We start from the raw sequence: 20,421 nt of genomic DNA on the forward strand, positions 1-20,421 counted from the left end.
TCCACCACATTTTCCATTTGTATTTTAACCAGCATTTGCAGTTCTTTGTTTCTACATAGGAATCTTAGTTGGCAAGAAATAATGCCTGAGGAACAGTAAGCCAATAGATTTATATTCCTATATTCCTCTTACTGAAATTGTAAAAAAATTAAAAGATTGAAAAAATAGTGACATTGTATTCATGCAGAAAGCTAAAAAATTTCAGAATTCTGCATCTGCTGGAAATTAAAATGAAGTAGAAAATGATGGAAACAGGTCAAGCGATATCTTTGTAGAGACAAATGAGTTAATATTTCAAGTTGATAACCTTTCAATGGGTCATTTCAGCATATATTTTTATTAACATGAAGAAAATCTGCAGATACTGGAAATTTGAAATAACAGACAATACTGAACATAATCAGCTGATAAAGCAACTTTTGTGGAAAGCAATCAAAATTAGCGTTTCAATTAGATATCACTGAATGCTTGGATTTTTGGGATCATTGGCCCTTAAAATCTGGTTTTGCCACTTATGCTTGGAAAGTTTGGTAACAGGATAAATAGTATAGAAATTAGAACCAGTATTTCAGGAATGATTAGAAAACAATTCCACATTCAAGGGATAATCATTTGAAATTGTGTCTCTGCAATAGCAACTGATGCCACGTTAACTGTCAGTTTAAATCATGAGATTTGTAGTTTTTAAAAACATCTTTTGGTGATGTGGGTAAAGATGGATAATCATCACAGATTAGCCATCATCATATTGATTAGCTGAATAGGCTTGAGGGAATAAACCTGTCATAAAATGACTAGGAAACCAATATTTTGTGATTGTACGGAAAATCCCATGAAATAAAGATTTTTCTAAATGTTTAATAATTTGGGAGTAAAATCAAAGAGCATTAAAATAACGACATTGTTTTCATTTTCTTGCATTATGAGGGAAAAGCTATTTAACCAACTGGGCTGTTGGGAAGTAGGAAACCATTTAACAAAACTGACAGGCAAACTTTATTTTGGGGAATGTGCTTCTACATTCTGGGGATGTTTCCATTAGGACAGTTTCTTGCATGTGCTTAATTAAGGTGCTCACTCGTATTCGTCCAGAAATGACTCATTAAGTAAGACTAAAACCCAGTGATTTATCTTATTGATCTCAACTTTTGTGGTCGATCTTTATAAAATATTATTTAGTAAAAAGGAACTGCATATGCTGGTTTATACAAAGATAAACACAAAATGCTGGAGTAACTCAGCGGGTCAGGCAGCATCTCTGGAGAAAATGGATAGGTGGCCAGGTGAATAGGTGAAAATGAATGGATGGATACCAGCATCTGCAGTTATTTTCTTATACTATGGATAGGTGGTTTTGGGTCGGGACCCTTCAGACTATCTTTATAAAATATTGGTTTGGTCATAACTGGAAACCGGTGTGTATTTCTGATTACCATACTAGAGGAGAGATATAATCGTCCTGGATAGATGAGATTCACCAAGTCGCCATCTAGATGGAGCATTACAGTGGTTGTGATGAACAGTGGTTCATTAGTTGAACACGACCTACAAAAGAGCAGAGACGCTTATTAAGTCTTTTGCTGATTATTGTTTGTCTCCTTAAACGAAAATACATTCACCCAAATGCCAATGAACTGGCGTAACTAATTCTCTTGTCTCATCTGCATCCTTCGGCCCTCAGTGGGCCCTGTCCTCCAATAATGAATGTGGTCGCGGCGGTCACCGTGTGATGACGTTTTTGCAATGTGTGGCAGCGAGTGAAGCCGGCGGTCGGGAGTTGATGACGGCGACCTGGAGGGGCGTTGGTTGCTAAGGCTGTCCTTCGGTTTCCGCGCCGGGATTTGAGCAGCCGACGTGGACCAAAGGGACCCGGACTGGTCGGAGGCCGGTGTTTGTTGGCGAGCTTGGTACCGACTGTGAGTCCGGGGGAAGACTGCGGGGAGGCGTCTGGGCGGCGGCAGCAGCAACGGCGGCCGTGATGGTTGGCACCGGCCGTGTCAGTCGTACCGTGGAGCCTCTCCCGGTTACCTTTCAATGTCATCCCTCGTGAGAGCTCCATGCAAACCGTTTCTTTACCACCGCCTCCTCGATTCCAGGCTGCACAACACAACGTTTCTCCCCGTTGACAAGGTTTAATGTTAGTTATCCTGATACAACGTCCACACCCATATAATCACACACTACCCTCTCAATGCCCCCCAACTCCACAGCTCAACTTCCTCCACCCCCGCTATCACTGATCACCCTTCCCGTTCTTCCTCTCCACTCCACCCATTGACCCTCTTCCCCTCATCAGTCTGAAGAAGGGTCTCGACCCGAAACGTCACCCATTCCTTCTCTCCTGAGATGCTGCCTGACCTGCTGAGTTACTCCAGCATTTTGTAAATAAATACCTTCGATTTGTACTAGCATCTGCAGTTATTTTCTTATATAGACCCTCTTCCCCATGCTCTGCAAGATGGTCCACCCTTCTCCTCGCGTCGCAAGTCGTCCCTCTTTTCCCCCCACCTTTCCCCCTCGCTCCGGCGGTCGACCTCTCCCCTCCCCTCCTCTCCCACAAGGCATACAATCAGTAAAATGTAAGTGAAACTAGTCAAAGAACTAGGACGGGGAGGGTATGAGAAAGAGGGAAAGCAAGGGTTACTTGGTTAGAAAAATCAATATTGCTACTGGGTTGTAAGCTACTAAATATGAGGTGCTGTTCCTCCACTCTGACAGTGGAGAAGCCCAGGACAGAAAGGTCAGTATGGGAGGGGGAGTTACAGTGTTTTGCAACCGGGAGATCGCGTAGCCCTTGCTTTCCCTCTCCGTCCTTTTCCCATTCTGGTTATCCGACTAGTTCCACTGTCCTCCCGAAGAGTCACCCATTCCTTCTCTCCAGAAATGCTGCCTGTCCCGCTGACTTACTCCAGCATTTTGTGTCTATCTTTGGTGTAAACCGGCATTTGCAGTTCCTTCCTACAAAACTTGTAATCAAGGGTGTTTTGTTTTCTTATGATGGATCTTTAGTTTGCTCATCCTATTTATGCTTCAAGGATGTGATTGGCCTTTTGCTGTAGGTGTAATGATATATATGTGCAAATTAATTTTTAATGTAATATCTGTAAATTAGAAAATTATTCTGAATGTGACAGAATAACCTGTAGGCATTATGCATGTCATGTCACCAATAATGATGGTCACTGCTCCGGGATTTTTTTTGGAATTCTTCTGCTTCTGGTGTTAATCCTAGGAAATGGTTTTGAGCTACCAAGGTGGTAGGGATGGGGCAGGGAAGAAAGTGTGGAAGGCTTGTAAAGAAGGCTAAATTCATCACATTTGTTGTGTAATATTAGTATGGGAAAAGGAGCTGTTTGATGTTCAAGAACTAACCAATTGAACTTGCTTTCGAGTTGGTGGGAAAGATGAGGATGGATGTGTCCAGTGGAAGTGTTGAGGTGTTATGTGGTGAAACCTCCAGGAATATATTCAAACAGGTTGCAATCCTATTGAGATAATGTTTAACTTGGGATGTTTGTGAATTTATGCCTGCTCATCCTGGGAATATTATTTACAGCATGCTTTAATATACAGTTAACTCTCGTTTTAATGTACCACTTTACAATGGATTTGGGTTATAGCAGGCCGCGCTATCCCTGGCTCGTGCCACCTCCCCGGCTACTTGCAGCATCGGCTGCCTCCACCCTGCCCCCGACTTGCGCTTAATCTAATCCCGAGTTGCACTCAAATCTATCTCTTTGACCAAGCTTTTGATGACCTTTTACCCTTCAGTACAACATGATTTCTCATATGATTATGGCCCTTGCAAAGGATGTTATACATTAAAGATGCGCTGGAAATGCAGGTTGTTGCTGTTAATGAGGAAGATACCATTAAATACACCTGACTATCAGGTCGCACAGTGCCATCTTAATAGATTCTTCTCACTAATTTATTAGAATATTCTGTAGTCAGAGAGAATCTCTCTCTAATTGTGTGTCTTGTTTCAATATAGTTGCACAGACAATAATTTAAGTTGAGACTATGAGAACCTCTTCTGTTAAATTAAAGATAAATTAATGACTAAAGGTGTGACATGTAAAGTGCTTTAGATGATGGGATTCATTCCCTGCAATCATTTATAATGTGCATGTTGCACCTTCATCTTGTCTCCAAAATTAGTTTTTTCCTGCCAGCCTTGTCATTTAATATGGTGAATTGTGTCAGATAATTCTTGTTAGTGCAGGACCTGATGCCTGTATGGATTTTTTTTTTAGTTTTACCCTGGATCCATTTCCTGCAAGCTTCATCTAACCAATAATGGTTCTATTTAATATTAAGTGCTTGGTCATTGCTTTCAATGTAAAGAATACTTTTGTGAAAATATCCTTTCCCTATCACACGTACTAAAAATGTATAGTAGCGTTGTAATTAGTTTGCACATCAATGGTGTATATTCATTACTTCTGGATGCATGTGAAGTTACAGAATTGTTGCACCAAATCTCTTATTTGATTATGCTCTTGCTGGGTAGCATTGAACATTAGCTGCATATTCTCCCAATCTCGTTGTACCCCTGGGTACAATGACAATAAAGATATATTGTATTGTATTGTATTGTAATGCAGTAACTGATCTACTAATACTCTTGTCCTTGCAGTAAGGGTAGTCACCCAGCTGAAATGAAATGAATGCTCAGAGATGAACGCTCTGCTGTAAAAGGACATTGCTGTGTAGACAAGTTATAAATACTAGGTGGATCTTACAGGTTGAAGTCGGATTTCCTTTGTTTTATGTTGGTCATTTATGTGTATCATCAAGAAACTGGGTTGTTAGTTTTTCTTGATTAAATGAAATTTTACTGGGGAAAGCTGTATTAAACTAGTCTAAAGCCAGATAAACTAACATTTAGTTTTAGATTGGCATGCACATCAGACTGAATAGTTTCTTTGTGTGCCGCATCACAGAATTATAGAAAAACAGACCAGGCAGAGGAATCTAGGGCAATAGAAAATTAAGAAAACTGGTGCTGCAATCTAAGATAAAAGAAACACTTGCATGACAGCAAGTCAGGCAGCACCTGTGAAAGAGGAAACAGTTAATGAGTCAGCTCGAAGACCATTTATCAATTGATTTTTAACAACAAGCATATGGAATCTTGGGCTGCATAAACAGAAGCATAGAGAACGAGAGAGTTATGCTGAATCTTCCTACATTACTGACTTGCCCATAACTGGAGTATTGTGCATGGTACTGGGCACTAAATTTTAGGAAAGATGTGAAGACCTTGGAGAAGGTGCAGGAATAATTTGCTCAAATTATACCTGACTTGAGGGACTTTAGTTACATTGGCGAATCTGGAGTTATCTCTTTGAAATAGCACATTGCAAAGAGATTGATAGAGATGTTTAAAATTGTGAAAAATCGAGTCAGCGTATAGTGAGAAACTATTCTCATGGGCAGGGTGGTCACAATCCAGAGGGGAGAGAGTGAAAATAACCTAAACTGAGGGAAATTTTCTTAAACCAGTGAGTAGTTAGTGCCTTTGATCAAACTTTGGTTGTACCCTAACAGCTGTTGTGCCAAATTTTGTTTGATAATGTCCTTGTGGTTTGTGCTGTTTTATTATGTTATAAGCACTTAATAAATACAAATTGTTAAAGATTCAAACAGCATTGAAACTGGCTAACTGTATCTGTTCCAATCATTGATAATGCGATCCACAGTAATCCATTTTTCAAGCCGTTGGCCCATAGCCTTCCATGCTGTGGTGTTTCAAGTGCTCATCTAAATATTTCAATGTTGTGACAGTTTACACAAAAGTAATTTTCTTTTGAGGTATACTGGGTGTTCTGTCATGATTATGACAAATACTTAGTATTGGACTTGCATCTGATGAAGCAAAGCATAATATTTTCAAGTTTCTAATCAGTGAGAGTTGTTTGTATATAGTTAGGTATTTGGCAAATTGCTGATTTCTGAACATTAGCCCTGAAGGAGGCTGCAAACAAATCACTGGAAGAATAGTACATCCTTAGTAGCTTCTGAGTTTTGTCTAATTGTGCAAAGGTAAACTCCATAAGTTCCTGGTACATGGATGATAAACGCTGAGTTTTGCTGTCTGCACATTTTGTATGTTCTTTTAATCTTTTAAGGATATTTTGCTGCTATTTAAAAAGTCCGAACAATTCCTATCATATGACTGCTGTCATGAAGCCACCATTCCTTCAATTACAATAGAGTTGCAATTGACATTATATCAGACAGTACAGTAAAGTATTTTACTGTAGCTATTATGTCCTAGCTATTATGGACCCCTATATAATGGATTTTGTTTATAGCGGACTGAGGCGTCCGTTCGTGGTGGTGGTTGGCGGGCTGCGCACAGTATTGGGCAGCAGAAAAGCAGCGGCGGCAACAGAGCAAGCAGTAAAACACTATTGAACAGCATTGCATTGGGCATGTGTGAGTAGCAACTGCCACAAAATGATGTCGCAGGACAGGCACAAAAAGCTGGAGTAACTCAGCGGGACAGGCAGCATCTCTGGAGAGAAGGAATGGGTGATGTTTCTGGTCGAAACCCTTCTTCAGACGTCACAGGGTGTTGGATGTAGACTCAGTGCGGCGCCATTGCACCCGCATCGCACCAGCAACACATGTCTCGGTTGCCCGATAACAGCGCAAAGCTCCGTCCCCCACTTCCGTCCAGTTCCCCAGTGCGCTGGCACCATGTGGCGGCTTGCACCACCTGTTGTACTTGGTTGTACTCATGGTATGATTTGTCTGGATAGCATGCAAACAGTGTATCTAAATGCACGTGACAATAATAAACTAATAATAATAAAGTTGGTCCATTAGGCTTACTTTACACTATCATGACTGGATTATTAAAGGTGAAGGCATCAAACTTCCTTGTCTCTACATTACAATAATCTCTTGGCACTGTTTGCTTGAGGCAATTTGGTTTAGATTTAATGGGAATTACTATAAATGAGGTGATCTAAGTATGCAATAGAATGAAAACTCGGCTACAGTTTTGCCAAACACTTGTGCTCGTCTGCCAAGGTCTGCTGGAGCTAACCAGTTTAACTCTTCTTCCTATTCCCACACTGACTTTTTTATCCTGGGCCTTCTCCATTGCCTGTGTGAGGACACACGTAAACTGGTGGAGTGAAACCTTGTATTCCGCTTGGGTAGCTTGCAACCTAATGGTTTTGTCCTGCCACTCTTCCCTTCCGACTCACTTCTCCTCCCCTATACGCCTTACTCCCCCCCTCCCCCCACTGCCACCACATTCAATTTGAAAAGTGGTCTGACCCAAAACGTCACTCCGGCACTTTTTTTCTGCAGTTCCTTGTTTCTACTCTTAACTCGCTTGAATGGGAAAATAGAGAGGGGGGTGGGGGGGAGGGACTGGAGAGAGTCTCAGGCTCACTATAACTGTGTTATTTTAGATTGTTAGTCAGGATTTAAGAACAAAAAAAATTCATAGCTATATGTTTAGTATTGTTATTGCAAGCTAAAAATACTAAAGGTTGCATATTGTTTAATACAGCATCATTGCTCAACTGCCAAGTGATTGTTAATTTCAATGGCCATCCATAGTTCTAGTAGCTGTGTTCTGAAGAGGCAATGGTCTCTGATTACTGCACAGATTGGAAACAGATTTTTTAAAATCTGCTATGCTGTTTAAAATCAGAGACAGTTTTATTTTTCAGTTTGTCAATTTCCAGTAACTTGAGTGTTTCTGGAGTTCCTGATTGAAATTGCACAATAACCTAGTAGGCCTGGGTAATGCAAATAAAGCCTAATTCACCTCTCGTGTTATTAAAAATTGTTATTTAAATGTACAATATAGCAGAACTACCTGTACTAGAGTTTATTAAGAAGGAAAAACAAATATTGGTAATTTCCTGCCCCCTTCTATCCTACAATCTATTAAAGTTGTCAGTGGAATTCAAGTTATCCTGCTCTTGGAAGCTATGAAATGACTGGATAAAATGTTTAGAATTAGAAAATATTGTAAACACAGAGTGCAGTTGTCAACAACGCTTCCCTGAATTGCAATAAAAAGTGTCTTAAAAAGCCATAATGCTGGGTGGGTGGGGAATGCACAGATTCATGAGAAAGAGTGCTGCAGTGATGTCTATAAGGCAATGGGAAGAATTATTTGAGCCTTTGTGTGCAGGCAGGAAGGGCTGGCAAAATGGAAATACAGCCCAAGAAGGAAGAGAAAAAGACAATCACTAGGGATGCAGGCCACCTCATTTTTAGCAAAACACAAGTACTGGAGGAACCTATTGGTCAGGCAGCTTTTGTGGAGGGAATAGACAGGTCGGGACCCTTCTTTGGGTCTAATGGAGTTCCATACCCCATCTGGCTGCCGTTACGTGGTGTAGCTAATATAAATCTTTTATTTAAATATTGTTTAAATGATTAATTGAAATATGTGATTGTCTGACTATGGGATGTGTTTAAATTCCATGCAGCTGTGTGTTATCTTCGGTATTTTGTATTTGCAGTGATAATCCTTATCAAAAGTCAAAATGCAAGTTCTTATCAAAAGTCAAAGTGCTTATCAAAGTGAAATTCTAGTGTTGCTATATAAATGTTTTTCAAGTGCAGTGTCTGTAAACCGCCACTCCTCTTACGGTGCCTTTTAAAAATAAAAACACGCCTAATAAATAGTTAGAACCCAAAGGCAAATCTATGACTGTTTTGTTAGAATGTTTAGGGTGTTGCCTTGTGGTGATAAACCAAGGGAACTATGTCCTTGGTAGGTAGAACCGAGTAGCTGGTCACGGTATAACACAGGAAAAAAACGAGTCTTCCGTTGGGGCTTTGATCTAAAATGTAGTGAGGGGAGGAGACCAGGTGTCCATCTTTTCAGTTTTGTTAGAAAGCAGTCAGGCATTTGGTTTGGTGTCCCAGAAACTGACATTGGGATCTGACATTGCTGGTGGATTATTCCCAAAGTATCCTGTGATGCCCTGGTGAACCTAGGAAACAGCTTTCGGAATGCAGCTGATTTTATTCCAACTGAGAACAAGCAGAATGTAATGAGAGGACCATGAGTGGACGTTTCCGGGTGATGGATCTGTTGAAAAAATGTATCTAGATGCGGCATGAACATGTACCACTTTCACATGGCTTGGCTAGTATTCTACAGTTCCAGTTTACTTGGGTTCCTTTGCACCTCAAAAAGAGCTGATCAATTAGGCATAATGAAGTTTTGAATATCCATTTTCAATGTGGTACAATATAGTTAGAGTTAGCATTAATTTTAGGAATGTTTTTTCCCGCATCCAAGCTGACTTAATAAATGATAAGTGGGAGATAAAGGATGTCTTTCATATGGATACCAGTTGGGTCAGTTGTAGTTGCCTGGCTTGCAGCTAAGTACAGAAGAATAAACTTGCATTAGCTTAATTAGGCACTTTTAGGCAGAAACTTGTATGTCTTTGGAGCACTCAGAAAAAAAACACACGATGGTCACAGGGAGAACGTACAAACTCCTTATAGACCACCCGAGCGAGGTAGGGATCAAGTCGGGTCTCTGGCACTGTAAGGCACCAACTCTACTGCTGCGCCATTATGCTGCTCTCTAGTACAAACCATTTGAGACTTGAATTTTTCATTTTTATTGTTTTGAGTGTTAAGTCGTGATTTGTATGTGTTCAAAACTGGTTCATTATGGAATCCTTGGTTATGGAAAAAAAATTAGTGAAGAGATGCATCAGTTTTCTGTACAACTAAATTGGAGTAGACAATAGACAATAGACAATAGACAATAGGTGCAGGAGTAGGCCATTCAGCCCTTCGAGCCAGCACCGCCATTCAATGCGATCATGGCTGATCACTCTCAATCAGTACCCCGTTCCTGCCTTCTCCCCATACCCACTCACTCCGCTATCCTTAAGAGCTCCATCCAGCTCTCTCTTGAAAGCATCCAACGAACTGGCCTCCACTGCCTTCTGAGGCAGAGAATTCCACACCTTCACCACTCTCTGACTGAAAAAGTTCTTCCTCATCTCCGTTCTAAATGGCCTACCCCTTATTCTTAAACTGTGGCCCCTTGTTCTGGACTCCCCCAACATTGGGAACATGTTTCCTGCCTCTAATGTGTCCAATCCCCTAATTATCTTATATGTTTCAATAAGATCCCCCCTCATCCTTCTAAATTCCAGTGTATACAAGCCCAATCGCTCCAGCCTTTCAACATACGACAGTCCCGCCATTCCGGGAATTAACCTAGTGAACCTACGCTGCACGCCCTCCATAGCAAGAATATCCTTCCTCAAATTTGGAGACCAAAACTGCACACAGTACTCCAGGTGCGGTCTCACCAGGGCCCGGTACAACTGGAGAAGGACCTCTTTGCTCCTATACTCAACTCCTCTTGTTATGAAGGCCAACATTCCATTGGCTTTCTTCACTGCCTGCTGTACCTGCATGCTTCCTTTCATTGACTGATGCACTAGGACACCCAGATCTCGTTGAACTCCCCCTCCTCCTAACTTGACACCATTCAGATAATAATCTGCCTTTCTATTCTTACTTCCAAAGTGAATAACCTCACACTTATCTACATTAAACTGCATCTGCCATGTATCCGCCCACTCACACAACCTGTCCAAGTCACCCTGCAGCCTTATTGCATCTTCCTCACAATTCACACTACCCCCCAGCTTAGTATCATCTGCAAATTTGCTAATGGTACTTTTAATCCCTTCGTCTAAGTCATTAATGTATATCGTAAATAGCTGGGGTCCCAGCACCGAACCTTGCGGTACCCCACTGGTCACTGCCTGCCATTCCGAAAGGAACCCATTTATCCCCACTCTTTGCTTTCTGTCTGTCAACCAATTTTCTATCCATGCCAGTACCCTACCCCCAATACCATGTGCCCTAATTTTGCCCACTAATCTCCTATGTGGGACCTTGTCGAAGGCTTTCTGAAAGTCGAGGTACACCACATCCACTGACTCTCCCCTGTCAATTTTCCTAGTTACATCCTCAAAAAATTCCAGTAGATTTGTCAAGCATGATTTCCCCTTCGTAAATCCATGCTGACTCGGAATGATCCTGTTACTGCTATCCAAATGCTCAGCAATTTCAGCTTTTATAATTGACTCCAGCATCTTCCCCACCACTGATGTCAGACTAACTGGTCTATAATTACCCGTTTTCTCTCTCCCTCCTTTCTTAAAAAGTGGGATAACATTTGCTATCCTCCAATCCACAGGAACTGATCCTGAATCTATAGAACATTGAAAAATGATCTCCAATGCTTCCACTATTTCTAGAGCCACCTCCTTAAGTACCCTGGGATGCAGACCATCAGGCCCTGGGGATTTATCAGCCTTCAAGTCTACCCAAAACCATTTCCTGCCTAATGTGGATTTCCTTCAGTTCCTCCATCACCCTAGGTTCTCCGGCCCCTAAAACATTTGGGAGATTGTGTGTATCTTCCTCAGTGAAGACAGATCCAAAGTAACGGTTTAACTCGTCTGCCATTTCTTTGTTCCCCATAATAAATTCCCCTGCTTCTGTCTTCAAGGGACCCACATTTGCCTTGACTATTTCTTTCCTCTACACGTACCTAAAAAAACTTTTGCTATCCTCCTTTATATTATTGGCTAGTTTACCCTCGTACCTCATCTTTTCTCCCCGTATTGCCTTTTTAGTTAACTTTTGTTGCTCTTTAAAAGAGTCCCAATCCTCTGTCTTCCAACTCTTCTTTGCTATGTTATACTTCCTCTCCTTAATTTTTATGCTGTCCCTGACTTCCCTTGTCAGCCACAGGTGTCTCTTACTCCCCTTAGAGTCTTTCCACCTCTTTGGAATAAATTGATCCTGCAACCTCTGCATTATTCCCAGGAATACCTGCCATTGCTGTTCTACCGTCTTCCCTGCTAGGACCTCCTTCCAGTCAATTTTGGCCAGCTCCTGCCTCATGCCTCTGTAATCCCCTTTGCTATACTGTAATACTGACACTTCCGATTTTCCCTTCTGCCTTTCCATTTGCAGAGTAAAACTTATCATGTTGTGATCACTGCCTCCTAATGGCTCTTTTACCTCTAGTCCCCTTATCAGATCAGGATCATTACACAACACTAAATCCAGAATTGCCTTCTCCCTGGTAGGCTCCAGTACAAGCTGTTCTAAGAATCCACCTCGAAGGCACTCTACAAATTCTCTTTCCTGGGGTCCATTTCCAACCTGATTTTCCCAGTCTACCTGCATGTTGAAATCTCCCATAACCACCGTAGCATTACATTTTTGACACGCCAATTTTATCTCCTGATTCAACTTGCACCCTATGTCGAGGCTACTGTTTGGGGGCCTATAGATAACTCCCATTAGTAATTAGCGCAGGTGACACAGTAGCACATCTGATAGAGCTGCTGTCTCACAGTGCCAGACACCTGGTGCTGTCTGTCAGGAGTTTGCTTATTCTTCCTGTGATCACGTGGGTTCTCTGGTTTCCTCCCACGTCCCAAAGATGTGTGGGTTTCTAGATTAATTGGCCTTTGTAAAGCTTCCCCTGATGTGTAGGCAGCAGTTTAGAGATGCAGCAGTTTAGAGATACAGCGTGGATGCCGTCCCTTCAGCCTACCGAGTCTGCGCCAATCAACAGTCACCTGCACACACTAGTTCTATCCTACATGCACTAGGGACAATTTACAAAAGTGAATTAACCTACAACCTGCACGTCTTTGGAGTGTGGGAGGAAACCAGAGCATCTGGACAAAACCCACGTGGTCACAGGGAGAACATACAAACTCTGTACAGGCAGCACCCATAGTCAGATTGAAACCAGGTCTCTGGTGCTGTAAGGAAGCCATTCTACCTCTACACTACTGTGCTGTGGTTGAGAAAGTGGTTTAACTGAACTAGTACAAGCTGATGACCGATTGTCAGCATGGACTGAGTGGGCTGAAGGGCCTGTTTCCAGGCTCTGTCTCTAAGCTAACCTAATAATATGTGCACATTCAGAGCTGTATTAAGTTATTCCAATTTTTATTTATTGTGGCCTGGCATCTTCTATTAAAATAATACACATCTCTGCAAAATGTTTACTGAGTTTATTTGCAAAAAGCACTAAGGAATCTGCCTGATTCATGAAACACAGTCACTGATTGCACTGTTGCCCGCACAAAATATAGGCAACATTTTATTATGTTCCTCTTTCCTTATAATTACAGATGTTATAATAGCATCTGTCCTGCTTCAGAAATTACAGTCGGATTTTTAGTTTTGTTAGATCCACGATGTGTGTTAATATCCCAAAGACTGCTTTACTGGAAACCCCAGAATTTATATTTTTAGACTAGTACTGACTTTCCCTCTCCACCCCAGTGACTAAGTCGCTCAGTCAGGATGGGAAGGAAAAATATTACCATCAGAAAAGCAAATTAATTCACAAAGGCACAACTAGTAATATGGCATTTGTGCAACTACTGCACATGATTGTTAGCCTAATTATGATCTTGAACACAAATTGAAACAGAACAGAATCGAACAAGGCTTCTGGTGCGGTGAAGCAGTAGCTCTATGAACTGCATCTTTATGCCACTGTTGTTCAGCTCTTGCATGTAATTAATATTTGGTATTTAAATTTGGATGTTATGCAACGAATATCAGGACTCGAATCATTATGTTCCACCCCTATCGCATGTATCATTTCAAGTTGTATCTAAGGCAGTTTTGGTTGGTCGGTGTGATTAGTGGTTCATTCTATATCAATTAATAGCGAGCACTCAGTCATGATATAACATAGATACATAGACAATAGGTGCAGGAGTAGGGCCATTTGGCCCTTCGAGCCAGCACCGCCATTCAATGTGATAATGGCTGATCATCCACAATCAGTACCCCGTTCCTGCCTTCTCCCCATACCCCTTGATTCCGCTAGCCCTAAGAGCTCTATCTAACTCTCTTTTGAATGCATCCAATAAATCGGCCTCCACTGCCTTCTGAGGCAGAGAATTCCACAAATTCACAGCTCTGTGTGAAAAAGTTTTTCCTCGTCTCAGTTTTAAATGGCCTACCCCTTATTCTTAAACTGTGGCCCCTGGTTCTGGACTCCCCCAACATTGGGAACATGTTTCCTGCATCTAGCGTGTCCAATCCCTTAATGTTATATTTCTCTCAGATCCCCTCTCATCCTTCTAAATTCCAGTGAATACAAGCCCAGTCACTCCATTCTTTCATCATGTGACAGTCCCGCCATCCCGGGAGTTAACCTCATGAACCTACGCTGCACTCCTTCAATAGCATGAATGTCCTTCCTCAAATTAGGAGACCAAGACTGCACACAATACTCCAGGTGTGGTCTTGCCAGGGCCCTGTACAACTGCAGAAGGACCTCTTTGCTCCTATACTCAACTCCTCTCGCAATGAAGGCCAATATGCCATTAGCTTTCTTCAATGCCTGTTGTTACCTGCATGCTTACTTTCAGTGACTGATGTACTTGGACACCCAGGTCTCGTTGTACTTCCCCTTTTTCATAACCTGTCACCATTCAGCTAATAATCTGCCTTCCTGTTCTTGCCACCAAAGTGGATATCCTCACATTTATCCACATTCTACTGCATCTGCCATGCATCTGCCCACTCATTGTAGGCTCCAGAGTAGATAGGGAAATGCTCCTAGAAACGGGTGCAACTGGCACCATGCACTTAGACCATCTTTGAAATAATTTAAATTTGGGATTTATGAAAGGTCATTAACTCTGGAGCTAGTTCTTTGTGTGTTGCAATGTTGTTATGGTGAGGGTGGTTCAGGAAATGAAGTCGGTGAACTGGTAAAAGAAATTGCAGCTGCTGCCACAGCTCATCTGCTTATCCGCACAAAAATATTACGCATCATTTGCACAAAAATATTACTTGCTACAGCATCAAGGGTGCAAGAGCCCTAGCTGATGGAAGGGTCTCAGTTACCCTGACTGAATTTACACACAATGTATCATGAATTTAACCTCGGCTTAAAGAGGATTTCTGGAGACAGTAGTCCCATTTTTCCTGGTGCCTGCTAGAATTTTGATCCTTGTGGTTTCAGTGGTTCATAGAAGCTGTTTATATAGATACTTAATTCTAAATGTGACTATTGCAAAGTCCTCCTTATCTCCTGTAACCACTGCCAGCAACATGTTCTGGGAAAGATAGGGTGAACATTGTTTTATCTGATATTTTAGCAGTAAATTAATGCCAATCTCAGCAGATGAGTACATGTTACATTTGGCATCAATAATAATAATTTATTTGTCATATGTAGGTTGGCACAGGGTCAACGGTACAATGAAATGTATTTGACAAGACAACAGGTCACCTCAGCAGTAATACTCCAAGGATAAATAAGATTAAAATGACATTAGTAAGGTAAAACGACAATATTAACATAATCAACATATATGATGTGAAACGTGTTTGAGTTCAGAAGCCTGATGGTAGAAACTGTTCTTAAGTCTGGTGGTACGCGCAGCCATACTCCTGTATCGTCTGCCTGATGGTAACAAGGAGAACAGCCTGCGTGCTGGGTGGCTGTGGTCCTTGATGATGCTGCGTGCCTTCTGCAGACACCGCCGGTAGAAAATGTCCTGAATGGTCGGGAGACAGTTGCCAGTGATGTGCTGTGCCGTCTTCACCACTCTAGTGATTTGTGGCTGTGGGCAGAACAGTTCCCGTACCAGACTGTAATGCAGCCCGTCAGCAGGCTCTTGATGGTGTTTCTGTAGAAGTTTGTGAGGATGCTGGCGTTCATGCCAAACTTCCTCAGACGTCTTAGGAAAAAGAGCCGCTGGCGGGCCTTCTTTGTTATTGTGTCCGTGTGCAGTGTCCAAGAAACGTCCTCAGTGATGTGCACACCGAGGAACTTAAAGCTGCTGACCCTGTCAACCTCAGCATCACCGATGTGGATGGGGAGGTGTCCACTCCCCCACTGTCTCCTGTAGTCCACAGTCATCTCTTTAATTTTGCTGACATTGTGAGAGAGGTTATTTTCCTGGCACCAGCTGTTTAGTTCCTTTACCTCAGGCCCAAGATGGTCGTGTCGTCAGCAAACTTTAGGATGATGTTTGAGCTGTGCTTAGCAGTACAGTCGTGCGTGAACAGGGAGTACAGGAGAGGACTGAGCACACAGCCCTGGGGTGTGCCTGTGTTGAGGATCAGTGAGGAAGAGGTATGGCTGCCAATTCTCACCATCTGGGGCCTGCCCGTCAGGAAATCGAATATCCATCCGCAGATGGAGGTCCCAAGTCCAAGATCAAGGAGCTTGGGGGCGGGTTTTGAGGGAATAATAGTGTTGAATGCCGAGCTATAGTCAATAAAGAGCATTCTCACATATGTATTTCCTTTGTCCAGGTGGGTGAGCGCAGTATGTATTGCCATGGCGATGGCATCATCCGTGGCCCTGTTTGGTCTATTTGCAAACTGAAGAGGGTCCAAGGTGTCAGGGAGAGAGGAGCAGATGTGAGTTTTGACTAGTTGCTCGAAGCACTTCATGATGACTGCTGTCAGTGCGACAGGACGGTAGTCATTTAAACAGGAGGTTACTGGTTTCTTTGGAACAGGAACGATGATGGATGCTTTGAAGGAGGTGGGAACCACAGACTGACTCAGAGAGAGGTTGAAGATGTTGGTGAACACCTCTGCCAGTTGATCAGCACACGCTGATCATTTATTAATAGTTTATTAATAGTTTATTAATAGTTGTTGTATAATGAGCAAAACACTCAAAGCTAAAGTTAGTCATGTAAAACAAATTTAGCAAGGAAGCATCCTCTACGTACATTTTATTTTGAAATGCTTTTGGTAAGAGCCAATATCATCAGCAAATATGTCATATCAGATTGAATGCAAAATATCTTTGAGATATGTTTATCAACTGTCTTGGAATCTTTTTTCCCCAATTCTTGTTTACTAGTTCTGCCTTTGTACTTTTGTAATTACCTTTATTGCCTAGAGACAACCACCAGTGAAGTTTTTCCCTTGCTGCTCCTTCCCCCAAATTGATTCTGCATCTTGACCTTCTAATTCAAGATCATATTGCAGTGATCTCATCCTTTATTGACAGTTAACTCGCCTCATTTTTCTTTCTGCCTATTCTTTCACAGTCAAGTATCCTAAATTATTTAGTTCCCAGACAAAAACAGAAAATACTGGAAACACTTTGCAGTTCAGTCAGCTGTGGAAAGAGAAAATGTTGTCAGAGGAAGAATCTGCAAACTGAAATGTTAATTGTTTCTCTTTCCATTGATATTGACTGACCTGAGTGTTTTCAATATTTTAGACAATAGACAATTGGTGCAGGAGTAGGCCATTCGGCCCTTCGAGCCAGCACCACCATTCAATGTGATCATGGCTGATCATTCTCAATCAGTACCACGTTCCTGCCTTCTCCCCATACCCCCTGACTCCGCTATCCTTAAGAGCTCTATCTAGCTCTCTCTTGAATGCATTCAGAGAATTGGCCTCCACTGCCTTCTGAGGCAGAGAATTCCACAGATTTACAACTCTCTGACTGAAAAAGTTTTTCCTCATCTCCGTTCTAAATGGCCTACCCCTTATTCTTAAACCGTGGCCCCTGGTTCTGGACTCCCCAAACATTGGGAACATGTTTCCTGCCTCTAAAGTGTCCAACCCCTTAATAATCTTATGCTTCGATAAGATCCCCTCTCATCCTTCTAAATTCCAGTGTATACAAGCCTAGTCGCTCCAGCCTTTCAACATACGACAGTCCCGCCATTCCGGGAATTAACCTAGTAAACCTACGCTGCACACCCTCAATAGCAAGAATATCCTTCCTCAAATTTGGAGACCAAAACTGCACACAGTACTCCAGATGCGGTCTCACTCGGGCTGTGTTTTCTGTTTTTGTTTTGAATTTACAGCATCTGAAATGTTTGATTTTTGTTTGGTTTCTAGCTTTGGTAATCCTGCAGCAATATCTTTGTAATAACTTTCAAATCATTCCCATTATGTGATCATTCCCATTGTATATGTGGACCACACCAGCTAGATGTTTCCCTTTTCCCTTTTAGGTTCCTCTTCAGCCAAAGGAAGTCCTTAAACCTGGCATCATGCTGGCACCACAGTCTTCAAGACCTTCATTCAGAGCGGCGTAAAGTGGTGCCCATCCCTTTATTACACTGTGCCCTATCACTTTTACATTCCTTTCACACCACCCAAACCTGAATCGGCCTTTGTGTCTTGGTGCTGCAGTTAGTTTATTCATCCTCACTGTATTCCTTGCATTTCGTGTCTAGAGGTGCATACTTCTGTCTACAAAGTAAAAATGAGTTGAACTCTGCATGCACCATAATCCTTGCCTCAATGTAAAGACAAAAAGCTCCTATTAGTTTTCCCTCTAAAAGCCACTGCAGCTTTTGAGGGATAATTTATTCCTGAAATTATACTTACAAAGGGAGCTTTGAGTAGTAAATTACTTTTGTGTCATTGTAATGTTGATGTCACTCACAGTGAATAGAGATTGGACTCTAATAAATTATCAGGTCTTTTTGATATTATCCATCTGGAAATATATAAGTATAGCTATATTAACTCCAGCAGTGTTGATGGCAGGGAACTTTGAGAGATTGGTGTTAAATGCAAGTTGTGTTTTGTATTTGCTGCAGGTTGCATTTGACGACTGAGCATTCTAAGCTTTCTTTCTTCAACTGCATTTTTGCGAATCGCCAGCCCAACTTCCTCCTTTTCAACTGAATGGGATATGATCTGCAATGGACATTAAATGCAAATCCACTCAGCAATGCTAAAGATTGTATGGGATGATACACATAATCTTCCTCAAGCATTGAGTCATCGATTGTTTATTCAAGCTGTTTGGATGAGGAAGGGAGTTTACTAGAAGAAATTTTCCACAATGCCTTTGTATAAGTTATGCCAGAAAATAAACCCATGAATGTGGATCAAAAAGAGACGGGGACCATCACTGGTAAGAATAAAACTATGGTCTTGATTTGGAATAAGTAAATCTTTTGTTGGTTTTTCTTCTCCCCTTTAAGTACGTTGGTTTAGCATCCAGCATTTGTTGTACATAAATTTTTCAATATAAGATTTCATGTGTTGGCATTGAATACTAGTTGAGAGTGGAGAAATAAATGAGTTGCCATTGCACAGGTGAATCAAAGGGTCACCAACCAGCTGGAATAATAAAGAAGAGAAAATATGTAGAGCAATGCAAAAAGGTTTAATAACTGGGCTTTTAAAAAAATCAAGTAGTCAGCCTGAAGAGTGTAAGAAGGAACTGCAGATAATGGTTTAAACCGAAGATTGGCTGTATGTATATGATATGATGATGATGATAGACACAAAAAGCTGGAGTAACTCTGGAAAGGAATGGTCTGAAGAAGAGTCTCGACCCGAAACGTCACCCATTCCTTCTCTCCAGAGATGCTGCCTGTCCCGCTGAGTTACTCCAGCTTTTTGTGTCTATCTTTGGTCAGCCTGAAGCATCAGAATTGATGAGATGCCATGGATCTGAAATATTTACTTTTTTTTTTCTTCATTAGAGCTGGTTAACATTTTCTTTTGATTTGAATTTCCAGCATTGATTTTGTTTTGCTTTTGTATTAGAAATCTGAACGCCATCAGGTAAATAGGAGCTGGTTTGCTTATATTTATTATCATACAGTCCATCATTAAATTAATGAATGAATAGGTTTATTTGCCAAGTATGAATATACAAGGAATGTGCCTTGGTGCTCCGCTCACAAATGACAACACAAACATACAGTTAACATCTAAGAATAAAGCATAACACATCAAAACAATAAGGACACACCATTACGGTCTAAACATGTGGGTGAAAATAAACCAGAGCAAAAAAGAGACTACAGACTTTGGTTATTGAGTAGTAGTTATTGAGAAGTAATGATGAAATATTACTTGAAGCCTGTTGTCTGGATATTTTGTGTTACTTGATATGTTTCTGAATTTAATCTTTGTTAGTCAGACATGTTTCTTCAAAAATGTGTTGTCTTCTATTGACAAGTTGAGATATGCCTTTACCTGAAATGTGAAAATGTGACTCTCAAAGAGTAATCAGATGCCCCTGATGGTTTTTTTTATATTCCTGTTACCAGATGTGTGCAGCAGTGAGGAGTTGCCTGAGGTGGAACTTGTGAGCTTGATTGAAGACCAGCTTCCTCAGTATCATCTGCGAGCAGAGTCGCTCTACCTCTATCAGAATAAGGACTGGGAGCAGACCTCTGAACATCCTGGCCATGCATCCAGTGGGCTTTCTCCAACCCAGGCTGAGGAGGCTTTCCGCTACATGAGTAAGTGACCTGGTCATGGTAGCTTTTCATTGAATGATTTATTGTGTTGGTTCAAAAGGCAAATGACTTGCCTTGAATGTAGGGTGAGGGAGTGGGGGTGGGGGGATCAATCCCTATAGCATTCTTTTTCTATCTAGGT

General features: G+C 41.6%; 2 protein-coding genes across 3 annotated transcripts in view; one reads left to right on the forward strand and one right to left on the reverse strand.

Annotated features, from left to right (window-relative positions):
• stradb (STE20 related adaptor beta) overlaps positions 1-1,491 on the reverse strand; it is a 36,164-nt gene extending 34,673 nt beyond the window's left edge. Inside the window, exon 1 of the mRNA XM_078404466.1 lies at positions 1,434-1,491. The gene's annotated coding sequence lies outside the window, so the exon portion shown is untranslated. The remainder of the gene's footprint in view (positions 1-1,433) is intronic.
• A 147-nt stretch (positions 1,492-1,638) lies between these two features.
• Positions 1,639-20,421, forward strand: part of trak2 (trafficking protein, kinesin binding 2) — a 76,428-nt gene continuing 57,645 nt past the window's right edge. The window contains exons 1-4 of one of the 2 annotated variants that reach the window (XM_078403639.1): positions 1,639-1,916; positions 16,345-16,452; positions 18,618-18,937; positions 20,088-20,282. In XM_078403639.1, coding sequence (XP_078259765.1) covers positions 18,883-18,937; positions 20,088-20,282 — 250 coding nt within the window. In that variant the 5' untranslated portion in view covers positions 1,639-1,916; positions 16,345-16,452; positions 18,618-18,882. The remainder of the gene's footprint in view (positions 1,917-16,344; positions 16,453-18,617; positions 18,938-20,087; positions 20,283-20,421) is intronic. The other variant, XM_078403638.1, reaches the window with a different exon arrangement.

The sequence above is a fragment of the Rhinoraja longicauda genome, chromosome 8 (assembly GCF_053455715.1).
Source record: "Rhinoraja longicauda isolate Sanriku21f chromosome 8, sRhiLon1.1, whole genome shotgun sequence".
In the NCBI taxonomy this organism is placed as follows: domain Eukaryota; kingdom Metazoa; phylum Chordata; class Chondrichthyes; order Rajiformes; family Arhynchobatidae; genus Rhinoraja; species Rhinoraja longicauda.